We start from the raw sequence: 27,125 nt of genomic DNA, 5'->3' as shown, positions 1-27,125 counted from the left end.
TTGTTTTCAGGCTCTAATGCGTTTACTCTTACAATTATGCTGCTGCTTTTTGCTGTTGCTGTTTTTTTTAAATTTATTTTTTCATGTGAAAAAAGCGTCCTATGAGTGTTACGTTAGGCCTTTAGCATAAAATTCTCAGCGGAATTCCCCTGAAAGTTATGGCATGGCATGTATTTATATCAGGACCATAACCCAGACAAGGATTTTAAATCCTCATATCTGCTGACCTGTGATAACTGTGTGATCTTTTTGTGATGTTCTGTATCTGATACAGGGCAGACATTTAATAACTTCTATGGCATCTAATGTCTCATCTTGTTAGAAAAGGAGACGAAGCTGAAAAGACACTTATGCATAAGCTCTTATTTTAAGATAATCAATAAACTCTTCCATAAAAATAGCACCCTGGCAGCAACCAAGCAGTAGACACCGGTCTGCGGACAGCAGAGCTGCAGCAATGGGTTATCCTTCTCTTTTCTCAAGGTAAATAAGGAAATACCTCAGAGAGATACTCCTGTCTTAGCAATTGTAGAAAGAGCCCAAATAGGGAGCGTGAGTCACTGAGACCTTTCTGCAGGCATCAGGGTGCTAGGAACCAAATGGGGAGCCCATTTCAAAACGGGAGCCTGGCATAAGGCCACTGTGTGTGTGTGCCATAATGCAGAACAAGTGTCTCTTCAGTTCAGATTTACTCTTATCTTTGCACTGCCTTTATCACTCTCTTCTCTCCTTCCCCTTTTATTTTTTCTCCAAGTAATGATCTTATCCCACCACCACTGTATTCCTACACTGTTTAGCACTATGGAACTCATTCTTGGTTGATTTTTAGAAAACACTGTAGCAAAAGTGATTAATAATAATATTAGCAGCAGCAACCTTCCAGATCATGCATTTTACTGGGTGATATTTCAGAGCCTAGCGTTCTGCCAAGAAAGCTTAGTTAAACTAAAAAGTGTGAAATTAGTCTGCAATTTTCCAGAAAGCATATAATTTATTACTTGCATAAGCAGGTGATAATGCTCACAAACGCATTTTCAAAATTGCAAATGCACAGAAATCAAATTTTGAAAACTGGACCTTTTTACTTCACAATTAATCAAAAGATATTTATGTAGATACATTATTACTCAAAACTTTGGCGCTATTATACAAGAAAACTTGGTGCAGTGGCTGTTGGATACTAAGCATAATAGTAATACTTTGAGCTGTTTGTTTACGGTGAATATGGTACATATTTCTATTTGTATGGGCTTGTTTCATAAATCATATGGAATAGTATGTGTCTGGTTGCTCCACTTACCTGATTAATCAATACAGTGAACTATGAATACTGTACAACCATCTCAGGTTTGCATTTAACTTCAACAAATATTAAAATGCACACAATTATAATAATTTTTTTCCCTCTCAGACTTGAGGTTTCATGCTTCTGAAGCTCATTCATGATATTACTGTCAAGAAGTGAAAATATAAGGAGTAGTGCAAATTCATTTGATATGTTGTATAAATATTTTCCGAGGTGTTTTTGCAAGGTTGACCAGCCACGTTTATTTGGTGAAACTTCTTCAAAATTCTTGTTGCAAGTGCACATTCCACATAAATCTGAAATGCAAAGTTATCGTTCTGTTTATGAGGAAGGTTGATATCATTTGGAAGGTTAAAAAGCTCGGTAGGTAAGAATCCTTTCACATTGCAGATTTGCATTAGTTTAATTTACAAGAGAAGTTGTTTTTGTCATCCTATTTTGGGTCTGGATCAAATTCCAGTGGAAATCTCCTTTTCATTCAAACACAGTGTGGATCAGAATTTATAGCTAGAATTTCCCAAACCTGTTCATACTTATCTTTATGCCTAGGTAGCCCTGCTGAGTTCAGCGTTTTGCTGATGTGTAAAAAATTAAAACATGCACATAGGTGCATGCAGGATTCATTCCTTAGGTGCCTGCATATTTTTGTTCACTTTAACAAACCTCTCATGACTCCACTCAGCTGTCTATTCACAGAAAATAAAAGAATGAGTAGCTTAAGTACTTTCATGAAAGAGTGATATAGAAAACTTGTAATTAAACCTTGCATTAGCACCAGCATTAACCTTTATTCACCCTTAACATGCTTACTACCTCTTCACAGTATTTGTGATATTTGCGAAAGTCTCTTTCCAGAAAAATGGAACAGTGATATTTTGTAACTATTTTTGCATTCCAATGGGTCCTTAGAATTTGTAAGAAAAAGCTGGCAATGAATGTTTAGTTGTGTGTTGCAGTTTGTGGGCTGGGTGACTAAATCTTGCAATTTGTATTAGAATCAAACTGAGATCATACATAATTTAGTTTCAGCTAACCTCTCTTCATTTGTTAAAAGCTGATGGAAGTCTTTGGACAGGTGTTTATTCTGGAAGGATATATGGAATTACATAAATAGGCGAGAGAAAACTTAAAATTGAAGAAGCATTTTTAAATAATTAGCCAAAATGCAGCTATTTACACAACATGTTTCTAAAATTCAGTTTATTCCTTGGCTTACCGAAATAAAGGAAAGAGAATTTCAATTACAATTTTCAGCCTTTATGGATACTAAAAGTCTTTCATTTCTATTGGTGACAACCACAGCATGCACACAGCTATTGACTATAAACCTTTTATGAGGGATGGATTAACAGTATTTCTCCCTCTTGTAGATATTAATATTTCATCTGTGACTCTGGAAAGCTTCTAATAGTTAAACTGTTAACAATATCATTCTCCATTCTCCTCCCATGCTACTCCTCCCAGGAGTTTTACAGCAGGAAAGCCTTACAGGGGTGGGAAACAGTCTTTCACTTCAGTATAGTACATTTCTAATACACCTTGTCTTTCTACTTGCCCCCTTGCCTTATGATCATCTGGTTACCAATGGAGATAATTAGAAGTATAACTGGAAGCAATGAAGTCTAGCTTGGAAGGGAGGCATATTTAGACATATTTAGACTGGCCACATTATCCAGATCTTCTACAATCCACTCATTACAGCTTTGGGTGTTGTTACCTCATTTTCACAAGAGTTAGTGCAAATCCAAAACCACTAGTAATGGTTCAAAAAGGATTGTTTTACTTTTGATATAAAAGATTGGAAACAAATAATTTGAGTCCTTGAAGGTTTTCAAGACCCGATCGGGCAAAACTGCAGCAACCTGATCTGAATTCAGTATTGCCCATGCTTTGAGCAGGAGGTTGGACTAGACACCTCCCAAAGTCCCTTCCAACCTGAACGTCTCTGTAACTCAACTCTATTCTGTTCACTGATTAGGGTACCGTGGTGCCTTCTGCAAGTTGCAGTTTATATGTCCGTGTTCTTATTTCCCTCCACAGGCTATTTACTGTTGTAGACCTTTTCTACTGGAAGTGGTCATAGTCTTCTCTCATCTCCTCCTCTTCCCAATAACACAAAAGCCTTTAATATATCTATTTCTATTGAACTGTAGAAAACCTCCAAATGACTGTCCTAGAAGAATTTTGGGTTTCAAAGGAAGTGTGGACTGTAACTGAGTTTGACAAGGCATCCACCTCCTAAATTGCTGTAATCATGAAAGATACCTTGGTTTTCAGTTGTTTTCAAAATTCTATTAGGCCTTGAGCCATGACATCACAGCAATTAAAGGCATTGAGCTAATAAACGAAAGGAATGAATCCATGCCTCGCTCCCAGCTTACGATGGAAAACTTTTTGAGTTTACCTACCCTAGAGGGAATATTTGGTCATTTAGCCCAGAGAATTTAAAACAGGGATATGATGATACTATATTGCCCCATCATGTGTTATTGGGTAAGAAAACATCACATCTTGTCTATGCTAGGCTGATAAGCCAGCTAGTCTGAATGGGCACTGGACCTTTGAAAACCAGTGGAAACAAATATTCTACTAGAATACGATTTCTAAAAAAATTCATTTCCTTTGCATACTAATCTTTGCAAGTAAAAGCTCATCAGTGTCAATGTTTCCTAATACATGAGTAAAAGTACCTCCAAATAGCAGAGAATTGAAACGGAAAACTATTCACATGCACATTCATGAATATTTCTGGCTGGCTTAACCCAGCTGTTATCGGCCTTCAGTACTCACCACTCACCGTGGAGCTTCAAATAGATTACATAAAATAGATGGAGAGAGAGACGATAGATTATTCATTGAGAGTCAGACCCTACAGGGAGCAGGCTTACATATTTCTGATTTTTATACTCCCTCATGATAAAGGTTATACTGTAAAGACATGCAAACTGTCCTCCCATTCAAGTAATAGCAGGATCTGACTGTGACTACTTTGATAGATTTCAGTGAGATGGCAAGCATTAAAGGTTATAGTTACCTATTCTAAGACTTCATTGAAAAAAAAACCCCAAAAATAATAGAGCTTAATAGAGCTTAATGCTTAATAGAGCTGCCCAGAAAGGAACTGTCCCATTATGCAAAATGATTTGACTTTTCAGATTTGTTTTCAAAATGCGATAGAAAAAAATTAAGATACTTCAAAAAATTAACATTAAAACATAAGCCATGAAGAAAAGGCAATGGTCTTACAATGCAGAACCAGCATAGCATATTTAAGAGCAACTCGGATTCTAAATCAGTCCTTGAATCTTATCCCCCCATATCTCAGGTAAGCAACCACTAATGTATTGAGTTATTTTGTGATAAAAATTACTTTCACCTTTGCCTCCAAATAGCTAGGTTTGAAATATCTCAGTACTAGATTTGAAATATCATTATCAAAATAAATACATTTCCATGTCAAACTGTAATAAGTGTAGGCTTCTAACAATAATAATAAATCCATTAAAAGATTCTAGTGAATGCAGGCTTCTTGATTTTTATGATCAGGTAAACTCATAGTTGGCTTGGTAAAGTCAGCCACAGCACAAAGTGTTCCTATCTGTACTAGAATTTCACAGAAAGGGTAATATTAGTAAATGTTAGAGGCTAAGGTTAGTAAATATTAGTCACTACTGTTTATAAATGTTTCTGTAAAGATGTATATTTCTGGTAGTGAAAACAAATCCCCAGATTGATTGGACTAAACCTGGATAGCTGCTAGTTACTAAATATGATATTGGACCTCTGAGTTAGTGCTGTGCACACATAGAAACAGGAAATATTTCTCATTCAAATAATGGGAAAACCCTGACGTACTAGTAGGCAACTCATTCAAAAATAGTATCAGTCCAACATACTGTGCTCCTTTATGCACCCTTAACTCCCCGGGAGTCTCTCAGAGGAGCACTCCAGATCTCTTATCATTAAGCCATTACTTTGCAGCTCATCAGCACAGCTTTAATGGTCTGAAATATATGTATATATAAAAATTAGGAACTCTGGCTGTTCGGAATACATGCAAACTGTATTCAGGGGTGGAATAGGAATCAGTCAAACCAACATGCACACCACTCTGTCTAGACAGGGCTCCAAGCAAATTAAAGACAGTATTAGCAGGGAATGACCTAGTCTTGGAAAGCAGTAAATACACTAAGGGGATAGCCAAGCTAAAGAAAGTTAGTTATCTCTTTTTGTTTGTAGAGGTAGGAATAAATGTTTGAATTTCCCAAATAGAAAAGGAGAAGATGTGAAAAAAGATTGAAAAAATTACTTTCCTTTATCTTAGGGTTTTTTTTTTGCCTGGTAGATCCAGTAAGAAAGACAGACAAATAAGAAATCCAGTAAGAAAGACAGAAGTATGGAGGCTGATAAAAGGACTTCAGAAAAACTGAAAACATTGACTGAAGACTCAGAAGGCTCTCTAACAGAATATAGGAGGGATATTTTTTAGAGATAGTTTTAAGTAGATCATGGGGCCATGAGCAGGAGATTTGTGGTTTCCTATCCTGAGAAAGGGTACCAAGGAGAGAATTTGTGCCACAGAAAAAAACCCATGAGCCCAGAGATGGTAGAGTGCCTAAATATTTTCCAGATCCAGTCCATGGCAAGCAACGCAAGATCTAATACTGGGATTTAAGCACAGGAGTTACATGAATGGCCAGGAGGAGGCATTCACCCAGGTTTGTGACAGCTAAATGAATGTTTTCTACGCAGATCCAAGGGAGAGAATAGTACCAACATTAAGTGTATGTTCTGTTTGTTTTAAAGACAGGACAATACCACTCTAACAACTCTATGGGTATTTTTTCCTTTTAAGAACAGTTCCTATTTTGAACGGGTGAGGCACAAATATGTATGGAGTTCCTACAGAGGAAGAAAATAACTGCTGATAACAAGAAATAATTTAGGAAAATATTCTTGCACTTTACAGTAAATAATATTTTATACAAGTTATTGAGCTTATGCTTCTTCTATCTCTCTACCAAGATTTTTAAAATTTTACTCTTATGATTTTACTCCTTTACTCTCCAACCTGATAAGGTACTCCTTAAATACAAGTCCTAATGCAAAATCTATATGTTAGCCCTACTCAGTTTTTTTAGCATTTTAATTTCCCTACAGAGTGAATTTCTCACATGAGTTTAGCTTCTTATTCTGAAAGATCATTTGACTACTTTATAAGAACTTACGAACCGTTCACTGATACTACAATTATTGTCTTCACAGCCATTTTTCAAATTTATTGGTTTGCAGTTTATGTTACTGCAAAATGTTTTGCCTGTCCCATTTTATAGATGATAACCTCATATATGGAATATCCATCCCTATGCATCCAGGTAAAGAGGGAACAGTGGAAAAAATATGAAGTAACTTTGGTATTTTAATCAGCTGATCTCTTCCAAGAAATCCACAGCCTACTCAATATAATCCAGTTAAGTAGGATAAGGATGAATTTTTAAAACAGATAAATAAATATATTTCCAAAGGATAACTTACAAACAATGAATAATTTTGAAGACAGGACACTTTTGGCATCGTTGCCAGGCTGTTCCTCTTATCTTTTACAAACTCATTCAAAAATTGAGAGAACTGACATAATACCATCCTGTCCACATAACGTTTCCACAGGGTGTGCTAGTGCAACTGCAAAATTAAAGAAGAGCCCAGATTCAGCTTGAGTAACTCTACAGCAAGTTTGTGTTGTGTTGCAGTAAGCTTCTTGCCTGAAGACCTATGTACTTTTTTACAAAAAGATGTTGCTTCTTTTGAAAGATAAGATTCTGGGTACTCTTGTATAAGCACACAGGGCAGAGACTGAATTGCCAGGAGCCCTACAAAACCCTTCAGCAATGACCAGAAGAGTCCAGGTACCTTGCAACATGAGAGTAAGAGCATCAGCACGGGCTGGAGCTTAGAATCACTCTAGTGTTAGAAGGAAAATTCGTGCTCCTTGGAAGACTATAAAAAAAAATCCTCATTGATTTCAATGGTACCAAAAGTTACTTTGCACATCTGTTTCCCAGAAGAGGCAGAAAGGGATGAATCTGAGTCTCCTGTCTTTTCTCCCACCAGTGGAATGAAAACCGATATTATGGTGGAGGACATGTTATATTCTTTAAAATCTATATTCATTGTTCTATAGGAACATAACCAATACCACCCTGACTTAATCAGACCTATGTAGAAAGAGTGCTCCTACAGACTGCCAGTAATGTAACTTGTACAGGAATCCTCCAACTATGTAGCCACGTCTTTTAAAGTTCAACAGAGTCCAAATAACAGCATGTAGGGATTAAGACTTCTTTACTTCATTTCATACCCATTTTGGCAGTTTTTATGTCATCTAACATACAAACCTATCCTTAAAGTCCAAAAAGGATTTCAGTGGCTGCGCTTTAGATGTTACAATCGCATGATTTATAACCTCCAGCATATATTAATTATTATCTTCCACATCAGGTTTAGGATACAAGTAAGAAGTAATCCATGTAATGTTCATATATGTGAACAATTTTTCTTAGCCACTGGCATGGCTAGTCTATATTTGTGCATAAATTTTCTTCAGTAGAATTGCTTCTTTTCAGTTATGTGCAGTGTAAGCCTTTTGTTAGGTAAGCCCCTTAGGGGCATTTTCAGTCAATAACCTCTGGACCTTTTTTTTTTTTTTTTTTGGATACATGTCAGTTTCTATAAGTCCAGAGCAGACTGGATTTCTATTTATCCTTACTTCTTTTTTGACAATACACATTTGTCCACTTTGATTTTAGGTTACCCCTGCTTATCTTAAATATGAATTCCTGAATTTCTTTGGTAAATCTAAACCTCTGTGCAGTAATTGATTGTACCTAACTATCAGCTTGATGCCTCTGAAAAATATATGAATACTGTTTATTCATAATCTTATCTGCATCTGAGCTGAAATTTATAGATCTGTTTACCAATGTCTATTTTCTTTTTTCTCTTCTCTTTTTTTGGGGGGTATGAATCAAACCGTACATGTTATAGAATCACAATAATAGAAAATGACTAAATTACTGAACGGTTAAGAGTTAGTCTCAATAAACTCATCTCAAAGAATCTTCTGATGCAGAAACAGCAGCATATCACAGAAATAGACACATATCACAAAAGGCTGCTTTTTCATACTGTGTCTATACCAATGTGAATTTAACAATGACATCTTTATAAGGGCAAAGAACTATCAGTCAGTCTGAAAGGTACAGGCAAAAACACTAATATGCATAGTAAATCAAATTATTATTATGGTAGGTCTCTTAGGACAGAAATTGGATCTAAATTTTACAGCATATAGCACACCAAGACAAAATCATAAATTGGCCTATCACAATAAGCCGTGTAGAACCCAAAACCTTTGTGCCCTTACACTTTTATATCAGCAAACACGTTTGTAACATATGAATAAGTATTTCAAATTAATTGAAGATTAAAGAGAGAATAATGCTTCTTGTTTCACAGAAAGTAAAATTACTGAATAAGGAAGACCAAAACTGCAGTGACACACCTGTTTTAACATTAAATTTCAAATAGGAACTTGCTCTTCAGAAAGCTGCATACTTAATGTGAAATATTCAGAGCGGCCAGTGCCACAGGCTATAAGTTTTGTTTGTTTGTTTGTTCTTTTATTTGTTTGTTTTTTAATATATGATAGAAAAACTTTGCTAAAGATTACTTTAGACCTAGACTGGGAATGCCTGAATTGCTTGGCAGTAAACAGTTAACATTAACAGAAATGATGATATGTTAAATGTCATGGTTTACTTTTAGATTTATATCCCAATCCAAACATTCATAGAAAGAAAACATGGCTGCAATAATTGCCCCTTTTTTATGCATTAGTTAGAGAATGCTTTTTTTTTAATAAAACCTGAATGCTTAAATCAAGATTTATCAGCAACTTAGCAGAATATCATAGGAGCAAGGGAAAACGTGAAGTGAATAAGCAAAAACTGAATGACAAAATGATGCAAGAGAACATGTGAGGTGCTCGTGCCACAAATATTTACTTTCTATACACTCCACTAACTTTCTATCTCTTCTGTTCTTTCCTACTCTTTGGGAAGACCAATGGTTCTTCCCAAAGTTGGTGTTTTAAGTAACTTGGAAAAATCTGTAGCCATATCTGTAGCACTATATTTTTCCAGTTGGATTGTCAAACCCACCACAGCTAAATGTTAATTTCTCTTTATTTGACCTGAAAAGCAAGGAGAAGCAAACAAAACACCCATTGGTCTCGGAGCAGAAGCACCTAAGAAGCTTTATGTGGCTCACTGGGTGAACAGTAGGAAAACCAAGGTGGTTATCTCCGCACTCACTCGAAGGTGACACTGAAAACAGCTGCGTCATGGACCAAAAATGGATACTGTAACCAAAAATATTGGAAAATAACTAAGAAACTGCAGCTAGAGATCAAGCTGACCAGCAGCATCTTTGGTATTCCAAGCTGGTATAGAAGGAATTATAATGCTTAATTGTAAAATTAGAATATTACTGTACTAGAGTTGTTTAGAAGCAAAATTTACATTGGTATCAGGGAAACTGGAAACATTCTGTTCTTAGAGGCATTTACAATTCAAATTATATCTGCTGAGTTCATAGCACATAAGTTACTGCTTAACTATGATCTTTATTATTTTAAATTTATTTATTATTTATACTTCAGTTTATCCAACATGAAGGTATGTGGCATTAATTTCTATACCTAAGTATAGACAATAACCCACAAAAACAGTCTTCAGATAAATAGTGCCCTTGACAGCTAAATTATGGAAATAGTGAGCAATGGAAATTTTGGAATATCTTTGGTACTGCATTTTACAGCTCTACACATTGTTTATCTTGTCTTTCGGTGTCAGCAAGAAAATGTTTCTTCCTTGATAATTGTACTTATGACAACAGGCAAAGCTTGAAAAAGTAGTGCATCCCTTTTCCTGTGGAGCTTCAGGAAGTGAAAATCAAAATGAAAACATAAAAAATTGGAAAAAAAAAGTACAGATGAGAAGTGAAAAACATCTCTAAAGTTCTGCAATGGAGATTTATGACAAGAAAATGTATAGAGAGATTTTTATGTAGGTTCTTGTTTGGAAGGCAACCAAAAAAAAGCCACATTTAGAATATGACTGAAGAAAATGATTTCAAGTCACTCTCTATATTGAAAATGGTAATTTGTAAATAAATGATATAGTATAGCTCTATGTGATTCTCAGTGTGTCTTTCCTGAAGCATAACCACAGGGTGACACTCATAAAAGAAGAGAATTAGTCACATTACCTGGAAACAGAACTCTTGGAAAAAAGTATAAGAAAGGACTCCAGGCACTGATAAGCAATCCTGTGTATAGATAGGAAGTGACTGTATGACTTTAGTTGGCTGCGCTTGAATGCCTGAGACTGCCTAAGAAGACTACACAGGTTGTCTAAATTTTAATCAGTTGGCTAAAACAAGAACGGGGTTTTGATGCAACTTGTTGGTAATGTATTGTTATTTGCTGCTCAGACTTCAAGTTGATTTAAAATAAAGAGACAGCTTAGTTTTAGCCACACGAAGTACAATGACATTTTAAATGTACATTTGGAAGTTAGTGGTTGAACAGAGCTGAACAGAGTAGAGGAAGACACAGATAGGAGGACAGAAGGAGATTGAATAGAAAAAGGAGTGACAGCAGAGCCGTCATTACGGGACCAGACTACAGAGGCGACTCCAAACCTGCAACCATGGCAATGACAGATAGCAGAGCAGAGGAATAGAAGACTTGGATAGAGAGTTTGGACCACAAGCAATATTTCCTTTTCTTTTCTAATGCTTATCTCATTTTGGTATAAGTTGTTAATTTAAATATATTAAATTCCTCCTAAAAGGAGTACCTCCACAGGTCCCGGGCGCCGTCATCACAGCCACTGAATCTGACAAGAGTTATAGCAAAGAGAGCTTGAGGTATCAGCAGACTTTTCCCTTGGTGAAAAAGGTACTGTACATAGACTGTTTTATTACTTTTTTTCTTACAGAAGTGCTTCATACTGTTAAGTAGCCTGTTATTTCTATCTTCACTCCTAGACTGCAGAGAGTTTGGGTAAGGGTTGGGATGAGGGAGACTGGGTAAGAGTTTGAGTAAGAGAGTTGGGATAAGGCACTGGCTTGTGATTTGAGAAAAAAATGGAAATAATGCGTTGGTCTGCCGCAGTCTTTCTTCTAGGACTGAGCAAGTTACTCACTCTTTCTGCGCTTCAGTGCCCACCTTGTAAAGCAGTGGGGGGAGGGGATATTTCGGTAGTATGCCACAGGGACGGCGACATTAGAAGCTCTGAGGCAGACCGATGCTCCAGGAATGGGTGCTATGCAAGATAAAAAGACAGAGGTATAACCTCCTAGATAAACAAATGTCATAACCATTTACTTGCTGAGCCTCTGCAGACTGCTCTATGAAATTATCAGTGGTAATCGATACACAACAGTTAGAAAAAAATACTAAATACGCTACATGTAAATCCATAGATTTAGTAACAGCTAAAGGAGCAATTCTGGGAGATACAAATAACTCCCTTTGATTACTCTAGATAAAGAGAAATGTTTGGCACTGAACTATAGAGCAGTGGAAACATTACCTTATCCTTGCTTGATTTTTAATTATCTCTACCTGGCCAGAGCTATTGGGTGTTCGAGAGAATGTGAATACTTTCAACTGCAGTTTAGGTGACGGTAGCAAAAACCATGGATTTTCTCTCTAATCTCTTACTCTGTGTATCTGTTAACTACATCATCAGCTAAATTGTTCATTCTCTGTGCTTTTTATAGTATTTCAACTACAAAGTGCCAATTAGACATTATTTTAACCGAAAGGGTTGCTTGTTCTAAAAAAAAAAAAAAAAAATCTGTGGAGTAAAACCCACTTGTCATTATACTGACAGGCTGGACGATCTATTCTAAAGAAAGAGAAGATGAAAATGTAGAGGAACTTCATATTTTGGCATCTTTCCAGGAATGCTGTTTGTGAGCTCTCTGTTTTGAATTAGAACAAAATACCATATTCATTGTGTGTTATTAGCAGTTCTACACTGAACTGTACAGTGGAGACTCCACGGAAAGCCATCTTTCTTTTTTTGTGGAGTGAACGAGGGACAGACATTCTGAATGGCTATTTTTTTAATGTGAGTACCATCCACTGAAAGGAAATAAAAGCTTTAAGAAAAGATGAATGCAGTTGAATTCAGCACCAATTAAACCTGTTATGAATCTCATAATTAAGGATTAAATTGAAAATACTAGAAAGCTTCATACGCTGAACAGGTTCTGCATAAAATTTACTGGAAATCAACGCTGTACTTTATCAGATGATGCAAATTATCATTTGTCATCTTCTAATACTCCACACACATTAATTTAAAAAATAGTATTAGCTAAGTATCTTTAAAAGTATTTATTGCAATGGAAACTAAAATGCATTCTGAAAATAAATGAAAATCCATCTCAGTTTAAAATAAAACTCCAAACTAGAATGCCATTGAAGCAAACTGTGTCCTGGAGTTTTCCAGGGTTTCTTTCACCATGCTTTGTGAAAACATTCCAAATTAATTTTCAAGATTTAGTGGCTATAAGAACTTGATAGAAGAAGTCTCATACTGAAATAACTGAGAAGATTTAGTTGTATTTTCCAAGTATTCACTATTTGAAAGGCCTTTTGGAGTTTGAGAACTTCTCACTCAGTTATCTACAATGAATCTCCAGAGAGTTAATACACCTTTTGTCTATAGAACTTTTTTCTGACATTAAGGGGCTTCTGAAACGGTAATATCCTGGAAACAAATGCAAGAAACAAAGACTTAGAATTTATTAAATGGGTTTGTATTCTTTTTGTGTCCTCCCTAGATGTGTGATCAACAGTTTGGAGGGGGGGTTCTTTTTTTTTTTTTTTCATTGTGCTCCCCTAGAGCTGGCAGATCCACTGTTTAAGGAATCTTTGATCTTGAAAGAATATATGACACTTTGTTAACAAGAAGTTGGGTCAGGTCTTCTGATTACAGAGGAAATTTCCTTTTAATAATTTCCCTTAGATTAATCCCTTTATACCTTAGTGTCTCACGCCTAACTATGTTCCAGTAAAGAGAGCAGATGAAAGTAATCAAACTTTGCTCAGATAATTTTACATCTTTGAAAAAAAGAATTATTTTATGTGGTCCTTATTCTGAAAGGTATTAAAATTTTGAACTCCAGAGCCAAGAAAAGCAGAAAATTCCAGAGAGACATAACTATGGGTTACCTCCTTTCATCTACTTTCACATGGTCAATACAGACACACTCTGTATACTATAAAGAAAGTGATTCTCTGACATAGTTGCCCAATGATCAGATGAATGTCAGGGCTGGAAAATTTTGAGATCTCTTGCAAGTTATTAAAATATTTCTAAAAAGTGGGTCAAAATCAAAGACCTAGTGTAATCTAAGCTCAGAGTAGCTCTCTGCTCTCATTATCAGGTAAAAAAGCAGACCATCTGTTTTAAACTATCATTAAACACTTCACCAACAAAGTAACAAATAAATATGAAGAAAGGATGAGTTTTTGACCACTGAAATACTTAAGCTTTTCTTTCTTGATATTCTGTGTGTGTACAAGGCACTGCATGAAAGTGAGCATATTCCTTCCTCCTTTGACTTTAGACTCAAAATTTGGATTAGTCATACCAGTACAGCTATGGCACTGACCAGCTATTGACTAACTTCTACTCATCTCACATTCCTACCCCTACTATATTATAGGCTAGATCCAGTTTCAAAAGTAAAGTGCTGAGCCTATCCTTTTAAACGTAAATGAAAGCACATGTAAATCCACAGCATACTCAAATCTGATCTTTTAACACAACAGCAGCAAAAGGCACTCTGTTACGGTGTACATCTGTGTGAATTGAAGTCTCTTTCAGTAAATGTTGTTTAAAGTCCAAAGGGCAGTCTTCTACTTACAACCCTACCAATTTTTTCACAGCATCTACGAAAAGTGAGGAAAGCTCTCAAGTGAAATAGCAGATAGCAAAGTTTACAGAGGTCATTCTTACGGAGGAAGTATTCAGTAGTGAAAGGAGAGAATATAAAAAGAATCCCAAACCCTACCCTCCTGTGACATTCAAATTCTTATCTGTAATCTTCTATGAGAGTTTTTAAGAGGAAAAAGTTGTAATAATATGCTCTTGCTCCAAGTATTTCTGAACATGGAGGTGTTTCGGAAAACACTGATGAGATCTGAAGAGAGGATTGCTGAAAAGGTGACCAGGACAAGGAATCTTTTTAGCATGGTGAAGCTAGGCAAACAGCAAGCATCCCTCAAAAACTATCTGGTATAAATTCAATGTTGCACAGAATGTTAATGATAATAAAGCCTTATCCCAGCAAATGCTAAGGAGAATGTATGCTAATGTTTGTGGCACAGAAAGCATTTGATGTGCCCCTATGCAGTAATTACCATACTATAAAAGACTAGTGCTTCATTTAGCATCGATTTATCTGGCATAATGAAAATGAAAGCATGAATGAAACCTGGGGTCAATTCAGGTTTGAGGTGGAATCTCCAGCTCTGTAATACTCTTAAGTAATGTTATCATTTGGAGCTTGACCTGGAGTGTCCCATAAATGGTTCTGCAGTATTCGTTTTGTAAGTTTACTAATGCTCTTTTATATTTTCTTTTTTTAGTCTGTACCTTTTTTGTTTGTTTTCATACTCTTGGTCATACTCGTTGCTCTTCAATTTTTTTTCTTCCTCTTTTATTTTATGCTAAATTTTCATTTTAGTGGTTTTCTCTTTTATTTTACTTCATCAGACACAAACTTTCACAAAGATGCTTCTTTTGGTAAACAGTCTCTACTAACCAGCCCTATGAGCATGCTGCTTCTCCTTTTGTCTCCTTTTTAATTTGTGAGTCTCTGGGGATCCTACACTATGGCAAGATTTTATTCTTCTTTCTTACCAAGATGAAGGTTAGTAACAAATTCTTATTTCTTGGTATTTCATGAGACCACTAATAGTGTGGTCACTATTACCTAATGACTCCAATATAATTTTGTTTTTGACAAACTCCTTTGATTTACTTTGAACTGAACTGAAGGCAAACTTTGTATGTGTCTAGTTTTTAAGCAACAGCCCTAAGAATAAATTATGCAAGCACTGAGAAACTGTTTTTTTTAAATTTGACCTGACCTACTGTTTGTTCTGTTTAGGTGTAGAGTTATAATGATCAGTTTGTGAGGTGCTATCATCTCCTTATCTGTATATTCAGTGTCCTCTGAATCTTTTTGATCTTTCTGATAAAAAATGCAATGGTACCTTGCTTATATTCCTGCAGCTTGAAAGTACTGGATAAGTATCTCCACTTATTTTCTTCCCATATTTTAAAACTTCTTTATACACGAGCTTCCCAAACAAAATAGATATCCTGTCCTCCCTGTCCAAGGTATACACTGATTGTACGGTACTTAATTTCTAGCGTTCTATTAATTTTCAGAAATTACTATTTTGTATTTTGTCAAGATTTTATTTTATTGCTTATCATTGAAATACCTCTTTTTAAATTATTTTTCAGCTTCTCCAGGGGGTTCCTAGACATTTTAAGTATCTCTGACTTTTTAGCTATTACTTAACTTTTTACTGACAAAGATTTTTCCTCTAATATAAGAATATGATCGTTGTGATCATACACTTCCTGGTTTTGATCTGGTCTGTAAGTACCATAATATTGCCTCATAATATTTCCAACGTAACTGAACCCAATATATCCTGGAATTTTTACAGTGAGAGAGTATCCTAGGAAAAAATCATTCTGCTGCTAGTACTCAAAATATTTGCAGAAAAGAAATTCCGCATTTTCAAACACATTTGTACCAGGAATAGGAGTTTAAGAGGCTGAGAGAGATAGAGATAGAGAAAGAGAAAGATAAATAGGTATAATATCTATATCTATTCATTTAAATAGCTAGCAATTGTATTACTTAAATCAGATTTAAAATTAACATAAATCTATGTGGAATATTGCCAATATTGTATTCAATAATTGAATACATTGAAAAGTGCATAGATATAAACTGTAGAATATACATTCACATTCATTGTTATCCATGGCAAACCCCTGAATCAAGGAACAAATTGAAGAAAATTATTGTGTGTCCTTGAACAAAATGTTGGCAGGCAAAAAATCTTGCCAATGCTACACTTTGAAACAGAATCAGTGTCCCGATCCACAGCCTCCTGTGACAGCCAACAGACAAAGCTGCTACTAAATGTTCCAGGTCCACATTTTCTTAATTACCCTTTTGGTATTATTGGGCCTTAGGTCAAAATGATTATGCAGAAGATTGTTACTTACGTCCGCAAATGAACGTTTGCTCAAAAAAGTTGTCCAGAGTACCTAAGTATTTTGTGTGACTACTTGCCTTCTTTGATAAATATATGTCTGCATTTTAGTTGCAGCACAGTAAACCATGGCATAAGTACAACTCAGGTGAAGTGTTGAATGATTTGCCTTAGAATAGAGACAAAAGTGCTTCCTAAGGAACTACCTTTATAGAAAGCAGTCTCAGGTAGGAATCTGACTTCATGAACTGCAAGAATTTAGTGCTTTACAGGCTGTCCTGAATCTATAAGGGCCATTCCATTTCATCCTCCTTTTTATTAAATAGATTTTCTTTTCATAGTAGGTATAAAGAAAGTTGAAGAGAAATATCTTTTTTTTAATAATTCCTGTGCTGAGTTTGAGTACTTTCATGTATTCATTTAAAAGAAAACAAAAATTTGAAAAAATAAATTGGATTAGGTCACCAAAGTAAGTTAATATCAGAAAAACTGTGTTATTAAAATTTTTTTAAGAATAAGAATCCTTTCTTTTACAGTGAATGACTGTTTCCTCAGGAAAAAGAACTGAAAACTGATTATCTCACAAGATTTAATGGAACAGTCTCATGAAATGTTTTCTCACAAAAAATTCTTACTAAATCATTGAGTATACTAAGCCTGTCTGTAAAATTGAAAAAAGCAGCTGAGAGAACACAGTTCCAGAATTGTAGCTTCCCCACTGTTCTTGGCTTTACACGTTTCCATGCTATGGCTGACGTTGTCTGATAATATCCTGATATGTACATATGACAGATGAACTGCTGCACGCTTTCATGTGTTGCTCTGGACATTTAAAAACAGAGAAGATACTAAATTGCAATGTGCAATTGAAATATTTCAGTACAGCCTTCATGAATTCAGGGCTACTTGTCATATAAGGCATTAAGCAGATCCCACTAGGGGCGTTGAAGCCATTGACAATTGCTAGTCTTAAAAAAGGGGTAGATTAACTCATCTATGCTCTCTGGGGCCTAATGGTTTGGCAGACTGATGATGCTGCAAGACTCTCAGACATAAGGTAATTGCCTCTTTCTCTTTTTATAATATATATCAGCCATTACGTGTTAAGTAATGTACCAGTAATAATCTATCCTTCTCCTCCCAGACTTAATGTGACCAGGTATTATCCTGTACAGGATTCTTTTTTCTCTTAAAGGTTGCAGATTTGCTTTGTGTCAAATTAAGATCCTTGCTCTTTTCAGCTAGTACATCGTATTCTGTAGTAGGCCCGTATGAGTCCCTACTATGTTCACTGTTTTTAGCCTTTTTTCACTCTTATGTCTAAGAGGAGGAAACATTAGACAAACTAAAGTAATTCGTGGGAAAATATTAATAATGTTGTCCATTCCATAATTTTACTTTCTACACAACAAAAGTCTACAGTAACTGCACAATGAATGGGTCCTTATAAGAAAACACTTTGTCACAGTGCAGTCTCCTACTATCATAGGCTGAAAATAAACTGATCCTCTTCTGGATTAAAAATTTTCTCTCTTATGTATTGGATCTTCACTTTATGCTCAAGACTGGAAAACTTGCTCATTCTTCAATGCAGATGCTTTGTTTACTTTCTTACCACTTTTCTTTTGTGTATAAGACTGCTTAGTAAAATTTACAGAATTATACAAAGATTATCCCTTTCTCAGAACAAATTATAGAAGAAGAAAATAGAACAGGTCTAAAAGGTGCAAATAAGTGAAGGAAATTGCAGACATCTTCCTCGCAGACATGACTTTCCTCAAATTCTTCCATTTCACAGTTCACTTCAAAGTTTTCCTTTATCTGTTTATGTCACCGCCTAGCCCCATGAGAGATTCCTTCTATCTTCTTCCCATGGTAGTGAAAAAAAAAGTGCTTAATTTTAAGTGCCACCTCTGTGGCATCTGACTACCCCAGGAAGGCTTGACTTATGTGATGGATTCCACCGTTTGGAGAAGATCATGACATTCAGAACAAATGGAGCTTTTTGTCCTTTTTATATATTCCAAGAATGTTTTCTAGAGATATTAAGAAAATGAGAGAATGAGATTGCTGAGCTTTTCCATAAAGCAGGAACCAGAAAAGATCCGTGCATTCAGTGGCATTGCCGTTCTCTTTTTATTTCAAACATCACTAGCAGAATGAGGAATATGTGCTGAGTGTATCAGCACAGCTGGAGTCCCTTTGTAGAAGGAACTGGGAGAAACCGAGCTTCAGGCAGAGCCCATACCAGGATAAAGAGAATTGCCTCTTCCCAGACCCCTTAGTTAAACAGAATGAAGGATATTTGCATTGCCTAACCTTATGATAGCACTGCTAAAAATACATTCACATCTCAGATATTTCACTGGTTAACCTCTGTTCCTACTGAAATCCCTATTCTGTGTCTTTCAGCACAGCGCTGTTAAGTAGGTCATTTATCATTATTGTTTTCACAATGAAAATTTGGTTTATTTATTATCTTTTTAAGAGGTTCTGTTTATCCAGTCACTCATTCCCACCCTCCTAGCAGACATTTTACCTCCACAGTCATTGCTTATTGGTTTATTGGTTATTGATTTAAGTTTACAAGCACAAATGAGTAAGTGACCTTTCAGAAGTTTTGTTAATATTAACTCCTCTGGCGACATTAAAAACTTCACTTTCCTGTCCTCTATCCACCACATCCCTGTGTCCCATGTAATTTGAAATATTTTCCAAGGCCTGAAACCATGCAGTCACATGTTCCCCTGTCACTTATTACTACTAGTGCCTACAACTTCCCTGTAACTCTTCAAAGTTCAAGGACACTCATTCACTTAGTGTCCCATCTGTCTAAAACTTATTTCCTCTTCTCCCTGAGTCACTGCATCATTTCTTTAAAGCTCACCTTACAACATCCTTGCTCTCTTTAACCTATGATTCACTATCCCTGGAAAACATTTTTGTGATATCCTTTATGAAGCATGCACTATAAAAAGGAAATTTATTGTAGTCCTGTTGAAGTAAGCTATGCTTGAGGTACTAATGGGATTGAGGATTGAGGGTCCTACAAGGCCACTCAAAATAGGTTGACCCTTGCAGAATCACTTGAAATGTAAGCTTTTACATACACTCACCTGAAAACCTCCTAACTGCATCCTTGTAAGCTTATAGGCTGTTGTCTTAACCTTTTTGTTGCCTTAGAACTCATTACTTAACTCCTGAAATCCCACTGAGTTTTGTCCAGTTTTGTCAGGATGCCTGTTCTCGGCCCATTAAAACTGAAAAGGAAAAGCATGCAGTTCCCTTATCTCTCCCTCCCATGACTGGTACCATTTTCCATATCCTAACTTCAGATATTCTCCAAACAGAGCAGTGGAGGATGAAAGTTTTATCCCTGTTTCCTTTTCTGATTAATCTATTATAGGTAGTAGACTCAGATGTCTTTTACAAAATCTTAGTAATATAAACAATTCCACCCTAGATCCGTTATATCTGATTCAACAAGAGGATGCAGGGAGGCAAAGTCACAAAGCCAGATGGGCTACACAGTGCGGGTGAGGGGGAGCTCTAAGAAAACATATGTGTGAAAATTAGTAGGATGGTGTGGTATAAATGGCATCATCCAGAAACTCATGTGAACAGTACCTATTTATATGGCTACTATTCCTCCTCATTCACGATGCACTCATCACTGTAGCACATAATTTTCTGTACTCCTATTGAAAAGGCCATGTAAATCTAGCTCTTTTGTTTAGCCCAGCTAAGTGCTTTATGCTCATTTTCCTTGGAATGGTCTTCTACTCTCTAAAAACAATAATAAAAAAACCAGCTTTTAATATTCTTGAATTTGAAAGCACGTGAGTTTCTTTTTAATAGCTGACTGAAAATTGTGCCTAAAAATATTAAAAATTGCATTTTCATTCTTTTTATTAAACTGAAATTTGCTTAAATTTTGGGTTTTATTTTCAAGACTTTTGTAGGGATCACAAATGGAAGAAGCAAACTCCAGTTCACATTCACACGACTCCCAGAGTTTGGACTTAACAGAAATACTCCAAATACTTAAGACTTGGAATATATTTTCAGTGTTGGTAATATATGCTTTGGATGATATTAAGTTAAGTGTGTATGCACAAACACATTATACATGTGGCACAAACTCTGTACATATAGAAAATCAGAGATGTAGAAACATAGACACAAATATTAGTGTATTACTGTTAACATCATACTACCAAACTGTGAATGGGTTTCAGAGGTACAAGGGAAGCCTTTATATCTTCTGAGTGATTAATGGTATAAGAGGGAACACTATTCAAGGATTCAGGCTTTGCAGAAGTGGCTATGGATTCAGTGGAGCTAATTCATTCCTCTTTGACATGAGAACATGGTTATGTATGGGCAAAGTTTTGGACTGCTGTCTGTGTCTAAGGATTCTACGGCATTTAACCGAATTAGCAGTTAATATTGATAGAAATATTGCTACAGATATCTATTTCTAATAAAAAGGGTTCTGAACAGTGGCTTTGAGGTTTAATTGTCATTCTTTCTTTATAGACCTAGAAATGGTAAGAAAAAAAACCCAGAAATTCAGGCTTTCATTAATACTGTATTATACCAAAGAGTACAGCAGTTCTGAGTCTGTGTGTGAAAGGCAATTGAACGAGGAAAAGAAACAGATTAAAAATATAAAGATTCGTACGTGAGTCCTTATTTTTATTCTGGAGCACTCAGTTTTAACTGTCATAACCCCATTTCTTACCATACGCCCATACTTCATTTTCAGCTCAGATCATAATTTCTTGGAGGGAAGAAGTGCTTTCTTATTCGTAACAAGTAGGTACTCCACTAACATTTGTTAATAACTATAATGAATAACTATAATAAATCATGGATCTGTTGGGAAGGTCCAGTGTATCTAAGTTATGGCTAGCATTCTTTGTAGCTCTAGATCCCTGTCATGAAGAGTTCTGTAATTCTTTAAAATTGTTTCACTTCTTTAAAGTACAAGTGTTAATGCAGTTTGTGATCATATACATTTTAAACTGTTGTAGGTTGTTACCATTTAATTACTGAAGGTACCTCAAAGGCATAATAAGTGGATGTAAAATATGTACAGAAGTAGCTTAAACCAAGGTAAGATTTCTGTTTCATTCATAAGCAAAAGAGAAAAGAGTTTGGAACTCTTTTCTTTTTCTTTTCTTTTCTTTTTTTTTTTTTGCCATGCTTATGAAAACAAATAAATAAAATGAATACTCACTCCTGTTATGTAACGAGGTCTATACTGGATGGTTCCAAATAAGCCAAGTATGACTATAATAATGTGTATAAAATTTGCCAGGATAGGTGCCCACTGATAACCAAGGAAGTCAAATATCTGTCTCTCGAGCACAGAAACCTATGAGTAAAAAGTAAAAGAATAAATAGATTAGAACAGACCAGAAGACATCTATTAGGACGTTTCCCCAACCCATAACAAAAGTAACTGAGTTAAAAAATACTTCAGTCAGCAGTAGAATGAAATGATTTTGCAGTGTTTCTCCTTCTTGTTTTAATGAAAGCAGCATTTTCACTGGCAGTTTACTGAGTTCTATTCAGTTAGCTCAAATATCCGTGTGGTCGGTTCTACCAAGATACTAAACTCCGTTCACTAAGATGTTGTGCTTGCAGCAGGAGACACACAAGTAATTTTGTTATGTACGCTGGCAAATACTATAACCTCCTGGTACTGAAAATAAGTGCTGAGCTTATGACATCTCCTCAGCTACTTTGCATCCATCCACGAACACCTTCCTGCAACCTACTCCCGTCTAATTCCTCTACCTTTTGGCTTTTCTCTTCTCTCTACCCGTGCTATCCTGTTAGTAGGCTTTTGCCTTTATCCAAGTGCATACTACTCTTTGATGAGTCCAGTTCTCCTTCTCCCACTGCTGCAAACGACATCCAAGTATAAACTGTTACCCAAGGCTCAAGATACTTCATTGTTAGATGTCAATTACGAGACAATCTTGGGTTGCTGATGACTATTTTTAAGAAAGACTGTTCCAAGCAGATAGGTCACCAAAAAAAACCCCTATATTTCTAATAGTGTCAGTAGAAAATATTTCAGAATATCAAAATGCAGCAACCAACTCCTAGGCAGGATGGCATTTTTTGGTCATACTAATATTGAGGTGAACATTAGAAGGGATGTAACAGGGAGGTGAAGTTCAGCAGAAAGGGCAAGAAGTTTTTCGGGTACCATTCCAACAACACTTTCACTAACCAGAACTCTGAGCAGATGAGTTTCACAAAAATGTATAGTAATGATAACTAATAAAAACACAAAAAAGAAGAAAAAGAAGGCTATTTCCATATAAAGTTTCATTAAATAATAGATGACTATTTGCTTGGTTTATATTACACAGCAGATTAATTAAATTAGGTGTACCTGTCACACACTTCTTCATTCACTTAAGAGTTAACACCTCCTTTTTGCGATCAGTACTAAATGGGTACTAGCCCACATGTTCACCACACAATTTAGCTATGGGAGAGTTTTTCAACTTCATGCAGCAGTCCACTGTCACACCAACAATTTCTTTTTGAAATTAATCTAGATTTGCTATTAAAAAGACAGCCTACACTTGCACCATCATTGCAAATGTGAAACAAGAGTGTTAATAATGCTGACACATGCTGCAGTTTAAGACAGGGTTTCCCAAAATAACCGTAAGGAAGTTTGTCAGTCATAGCCTATTGAATTTCAGGCTGATTTGAAAGTTTAGGGTTTCATGTCAGCCACTGAATTCCTCTCTCCAAAAAAGATTGCTTTTATGCAGTACTGCCAGATAACCAGTCTTGATATTTTGCCTAGCACAAAGAGACCCTTTTCCTACATCATGCAGGATCTTAATGAACTGATTTGTAACATCACATACCTCACCTTTAGCAAAGCAACATTATAGAAGAATTCCCAAAATCCCAAGGCATAGTACTATAACTGCAACAATGGGGTGAAGGAAGGATAGAAAGGCCAAGCTGTATTCCGAATTTCATGAAATCCTCCGTTCCCTACACTTCTGACATTATCGTTAAAATATGTCCTTAACTATTAACATAGCCATTTATATTAAAAAAAAAGCGTGACATAAAGCAGTGTTATGTAGGTCTGCGTGAAGTCCTTTACAGGTACCAGCAAAAGACCTGCTACACGTAAAGCACTGTTAAACTCATAACAAAAACAGAATGCTCACTCTTATTTTCATCAACCGAGCAAAGAGTAAATGAGAACAGCAAAGCAGTAGGAAAAAGAGTCTAGACTGTACAAGCCTCTAGTGTAGTAACAGTAGGGATCCTACAAGCGAAAATACAAGGGATGAGGCAAATCATTCAACCAGTAGGAAATCACATAGCTAAGTGTGCCAATTATAGAGGAAAATTGCGGTATGGTAGTTAATTATATAAAAAAGTAAGAAACCTAGTATTCCTGCTGCAACTTTACGCTAAAATGAAATGGCACCGTCAGGCATTAAGCATGCATTTGTTTTGCTTTTGTTAATGAGAAACACAATAGTTCCCTCAAAACTTGTTTATGAGGCTGTGCTGGATAGATGGATATTCTGTGTGAAATCTTCACCTCCCACATGTCCGTGTACTTTTTTCCCCCCTACAGCCGACGATTACTTCAGTACCGAACAACTACTCCCTCAGACTCCGTCACCATGTCGAAACGGGGGATCAGGTGGAGGAACGAACGGAGCACCCTGCCTGCCCCCATACATAATGTCCTACTCATAGAAAACAGCGTGCAAGGAAGGGAAGGGGGGAAATCTGCCATGCAGAACAGGGAGACAAGAATGTACCACCTCTGTCCCTCCGTGTCTACCTCACGCTTGCCATAGGCAGAGTTGCTATTAGACTTGCTCCTGTCAGTCCAAGAAATCAGCTGCGAGAGAGAAGGCTGGATATGTGAAATGGCAGCGTTCTGGTAGGCTGCACAGAGATAAAATGCTGCTGAAATGCAGCTGCTGTTCCTTAGAAGATCAGACTCCCCCAGCAAGGTGCATCACAGATTTATCAAATGGAAAATATAGGACAGAACTAGATCTTTATTCCCACTTCCTGAAGAGATGAAGGTGGAGAGGAAAAAACCCACAAAAACAATATAGACTTACTACACGCCGTTACTCAAAAAAATCTCATTCACTCTATCTCTATGTTTCCAAAGGGGGAAAAGTAAAAAGTAGGACAAAGTACTGACAAGAATCTATTAAAAACAGTATTATGTGGCTTCCTCCTCTTCCACAGATGCCAGAATCATGAGGGATTTCCTTACACAGCAATAGAAAATGAAGACTTACTGTTAAAAGAATTTTTTTTCTTTACTTTAGAAACTTTTAATTTTCTGTTAAACAGCACTTTTTTTCTCCAAATGAGACCTACCAGCTGCAAATATTTAATGATATTTCAACCACATTAGAGAGAAAAAGGAAAGTACTGACAAAGAAATATTCATATTTGAAGACTAGGAATAGGTAGAGAATTGCTCATTTTCTCTCTTCCTTTTTTGGAAACCAGAGCTTAAAATGAGAACAAGAAACATGAAAAATGAATGCTTTAGATGGAAAAGTAGACCATGGTAAGAAAGGAAAAATATATCTTAATTCACTTCAATTTTAATAAGGTAGTCAGGTGTGAGACAATCCTCCTATTCCAAAATATAGCATTATGGAATCTCAATCCCTAATAAAATAAACATCCACCACATCTTATTCCTAGGCTTCCTAGTACACAAAACATCATAGAGACATTATCTTGTCCAACCATTGATAAAATCATAGAAAAGTTAAGTATAATTACAGTGAGCCATTTTTACTAATGCATTATTTTTTCCAGACTTCTGCTAAATATTTTAAAAATAAATACAAAATAAAATCAGCCTGTATGCTGTGCAGTTGGAATAGCTCAAGCTACTTCCAGATTCTTATCAGAAGCTGGCTGTTAATAGGTTAACAGTGTTACTGACCTTGAGGGATCTAAGAATTGAATTTCCAGAGGATAAAGAAAACCATTTTGAGATGATTCCTAAAGTATATGATTGGACTAAAATCTCACACAGGAACCACAGAGGAGAAACCAGTCAAAAGATGATTTATAACACAAACTCCAAAATGGAAAATGACAAAGTGCCTTTCCTAGGAAAGCTCCTTGGGATGAAAGACTACCAAGATTGCCTCACAATGAAATAGAATCAAAACTTTGCATCAATATAAATTATACTGCATGCAGCTGCACATGCACACACCCACACCCACACACATACAGACACTCACACACACGGGTGTATATGTATATGCTGCCTTACATTTAGAGCATACAGTCTTTCACAGTGGCAAAACTCATCATGGCCATTTTAGACACTGGTGTCAGCAAGCCTCTTTTGTTGGAGGGTACCGTGTTCTGAGGTGGAAAGGGCAAAAAATGGCATCGCCAACTCCACTTCGAAACCTGCAGCATAAAAACTGCTGAAAAGCCTGCGAAATGACCTGCCATCCTGGAGCTACTGCAATGGAGGCACGTGCTCTGCCTTGCTGCTGCGGCTGCAGAGACGGGGAAGAGGCAAGGTGGGTGCAGGGGCACCTGAACCCCCCATGCCCCGTTTGCCAGCCAGAGTCCCTGCATGACACAGATTAGGGCAGAGGCACTGCAGTAATTCGGGGCCTGTGCACAGGATCACATTCAAATTATGAACTCACCAGCTAAGTCACAACAACTGGTGCTTAGTCCATCCCAAATGAAGAAAAGAGTATGAGCTGAAATCGCAGTGAAGGAGAACTAAGCAACTGTATTTTATCTCACGACTGATGCAGGCTGAGAATGAGCTGCAGAAATGAAGCTGTAATCAGCTCAGTCATGCTGCATCAGATGCCCACAGCTTCTAATTACTGACTTGTGTTTTTAAGTTAGACTTAAAGTTTTTTCATGACTTTAAGTTCTTGGATCAATGGCTTATGCAACTGAAAAAACCTATAAATATAAGTATTTTGGGCCTGTGGCTTATGAAAGAATACTGATGCTTAAGCCCAGCTGTATCACACACAACTCCCCCAGCTGGCCCTCCCTCAACAGATCCATCATTCTGAGGCAGAATGTATATATTTACTTCCTTCCTTAGAGATGTTTATCTAAATATTCATCAAAATTACCAATCTCAGGGTACTACCTTGAGATAGAGGGTCCAGTTATTCAATTCCTTCACTACCATTACCCATCTGAAAAACAGTAGCAATAACATTTTGAAAGTCAAAGCAATACAATGTACGCATATGCATATGCAAGTGTGCATTGACCTATGGGTAAAGTCCTTCACTGCAAGATAGGAGGCAAAGAAAAAGGATTTAAACACTTTTTGTAGGGAGAAGGGCAAAAGTAAAACAAAATTCCATGAAGAGCTATGGAAACAGTGGTGTT

The 27,125-nt window shown here is 36.3% G+C and overlaps 1 protein-coding gene across 3 annotated transcripts in view; it reads right to left on the bottom strand.

Moving 5' to 3' along the window:
* NKAIN2 (sodium/potassium transporting ATPase interacting 2) overlaps positions 1-27,125 on the bottom strand; it is a 551,739-nt gene that overhangs the window by 281,104 nt on the left and 243,510 nt on the right. For 2 of the 3 annotated variants that reach the window (XR_011140188.1, XM_068938176.1), the window contains exon 2: positions 21,934-22,071. Coding sequence is in view for 1 of the 3 variants with exons in the window: in XM_068938176.1 (XP_068794277.1) it covers positions 21,934-22,071 (138 nt within the window). In the remaining 2 variants the exon portion in view is untranslated. Of the gene's footprint in view, positions 1-21,933; positions 22,072-27,125 lie in introns of those variants that run through there. The other variant, XR_011140189.1, reaches the window with a different exon arrangement.

This window comes from Struthio camelus, chromosome 3 (genome assembly GCF_040807025.1).
Source record: "Struthio camelus isolate bStrCam1 chromosome 3, bStrCam1.hap1, whole genome shotgun sequence".
NCBI classification, from domain to species: domain Eukaryota; kingdom Metazoa; phylum Chordata; class Aves; order Struthioniformes; family Struthionidae; genus Struthio; species Struthio camelus.
This window is presented reverse-complemented; position numbering and strand designations above follow the sequence as displayed.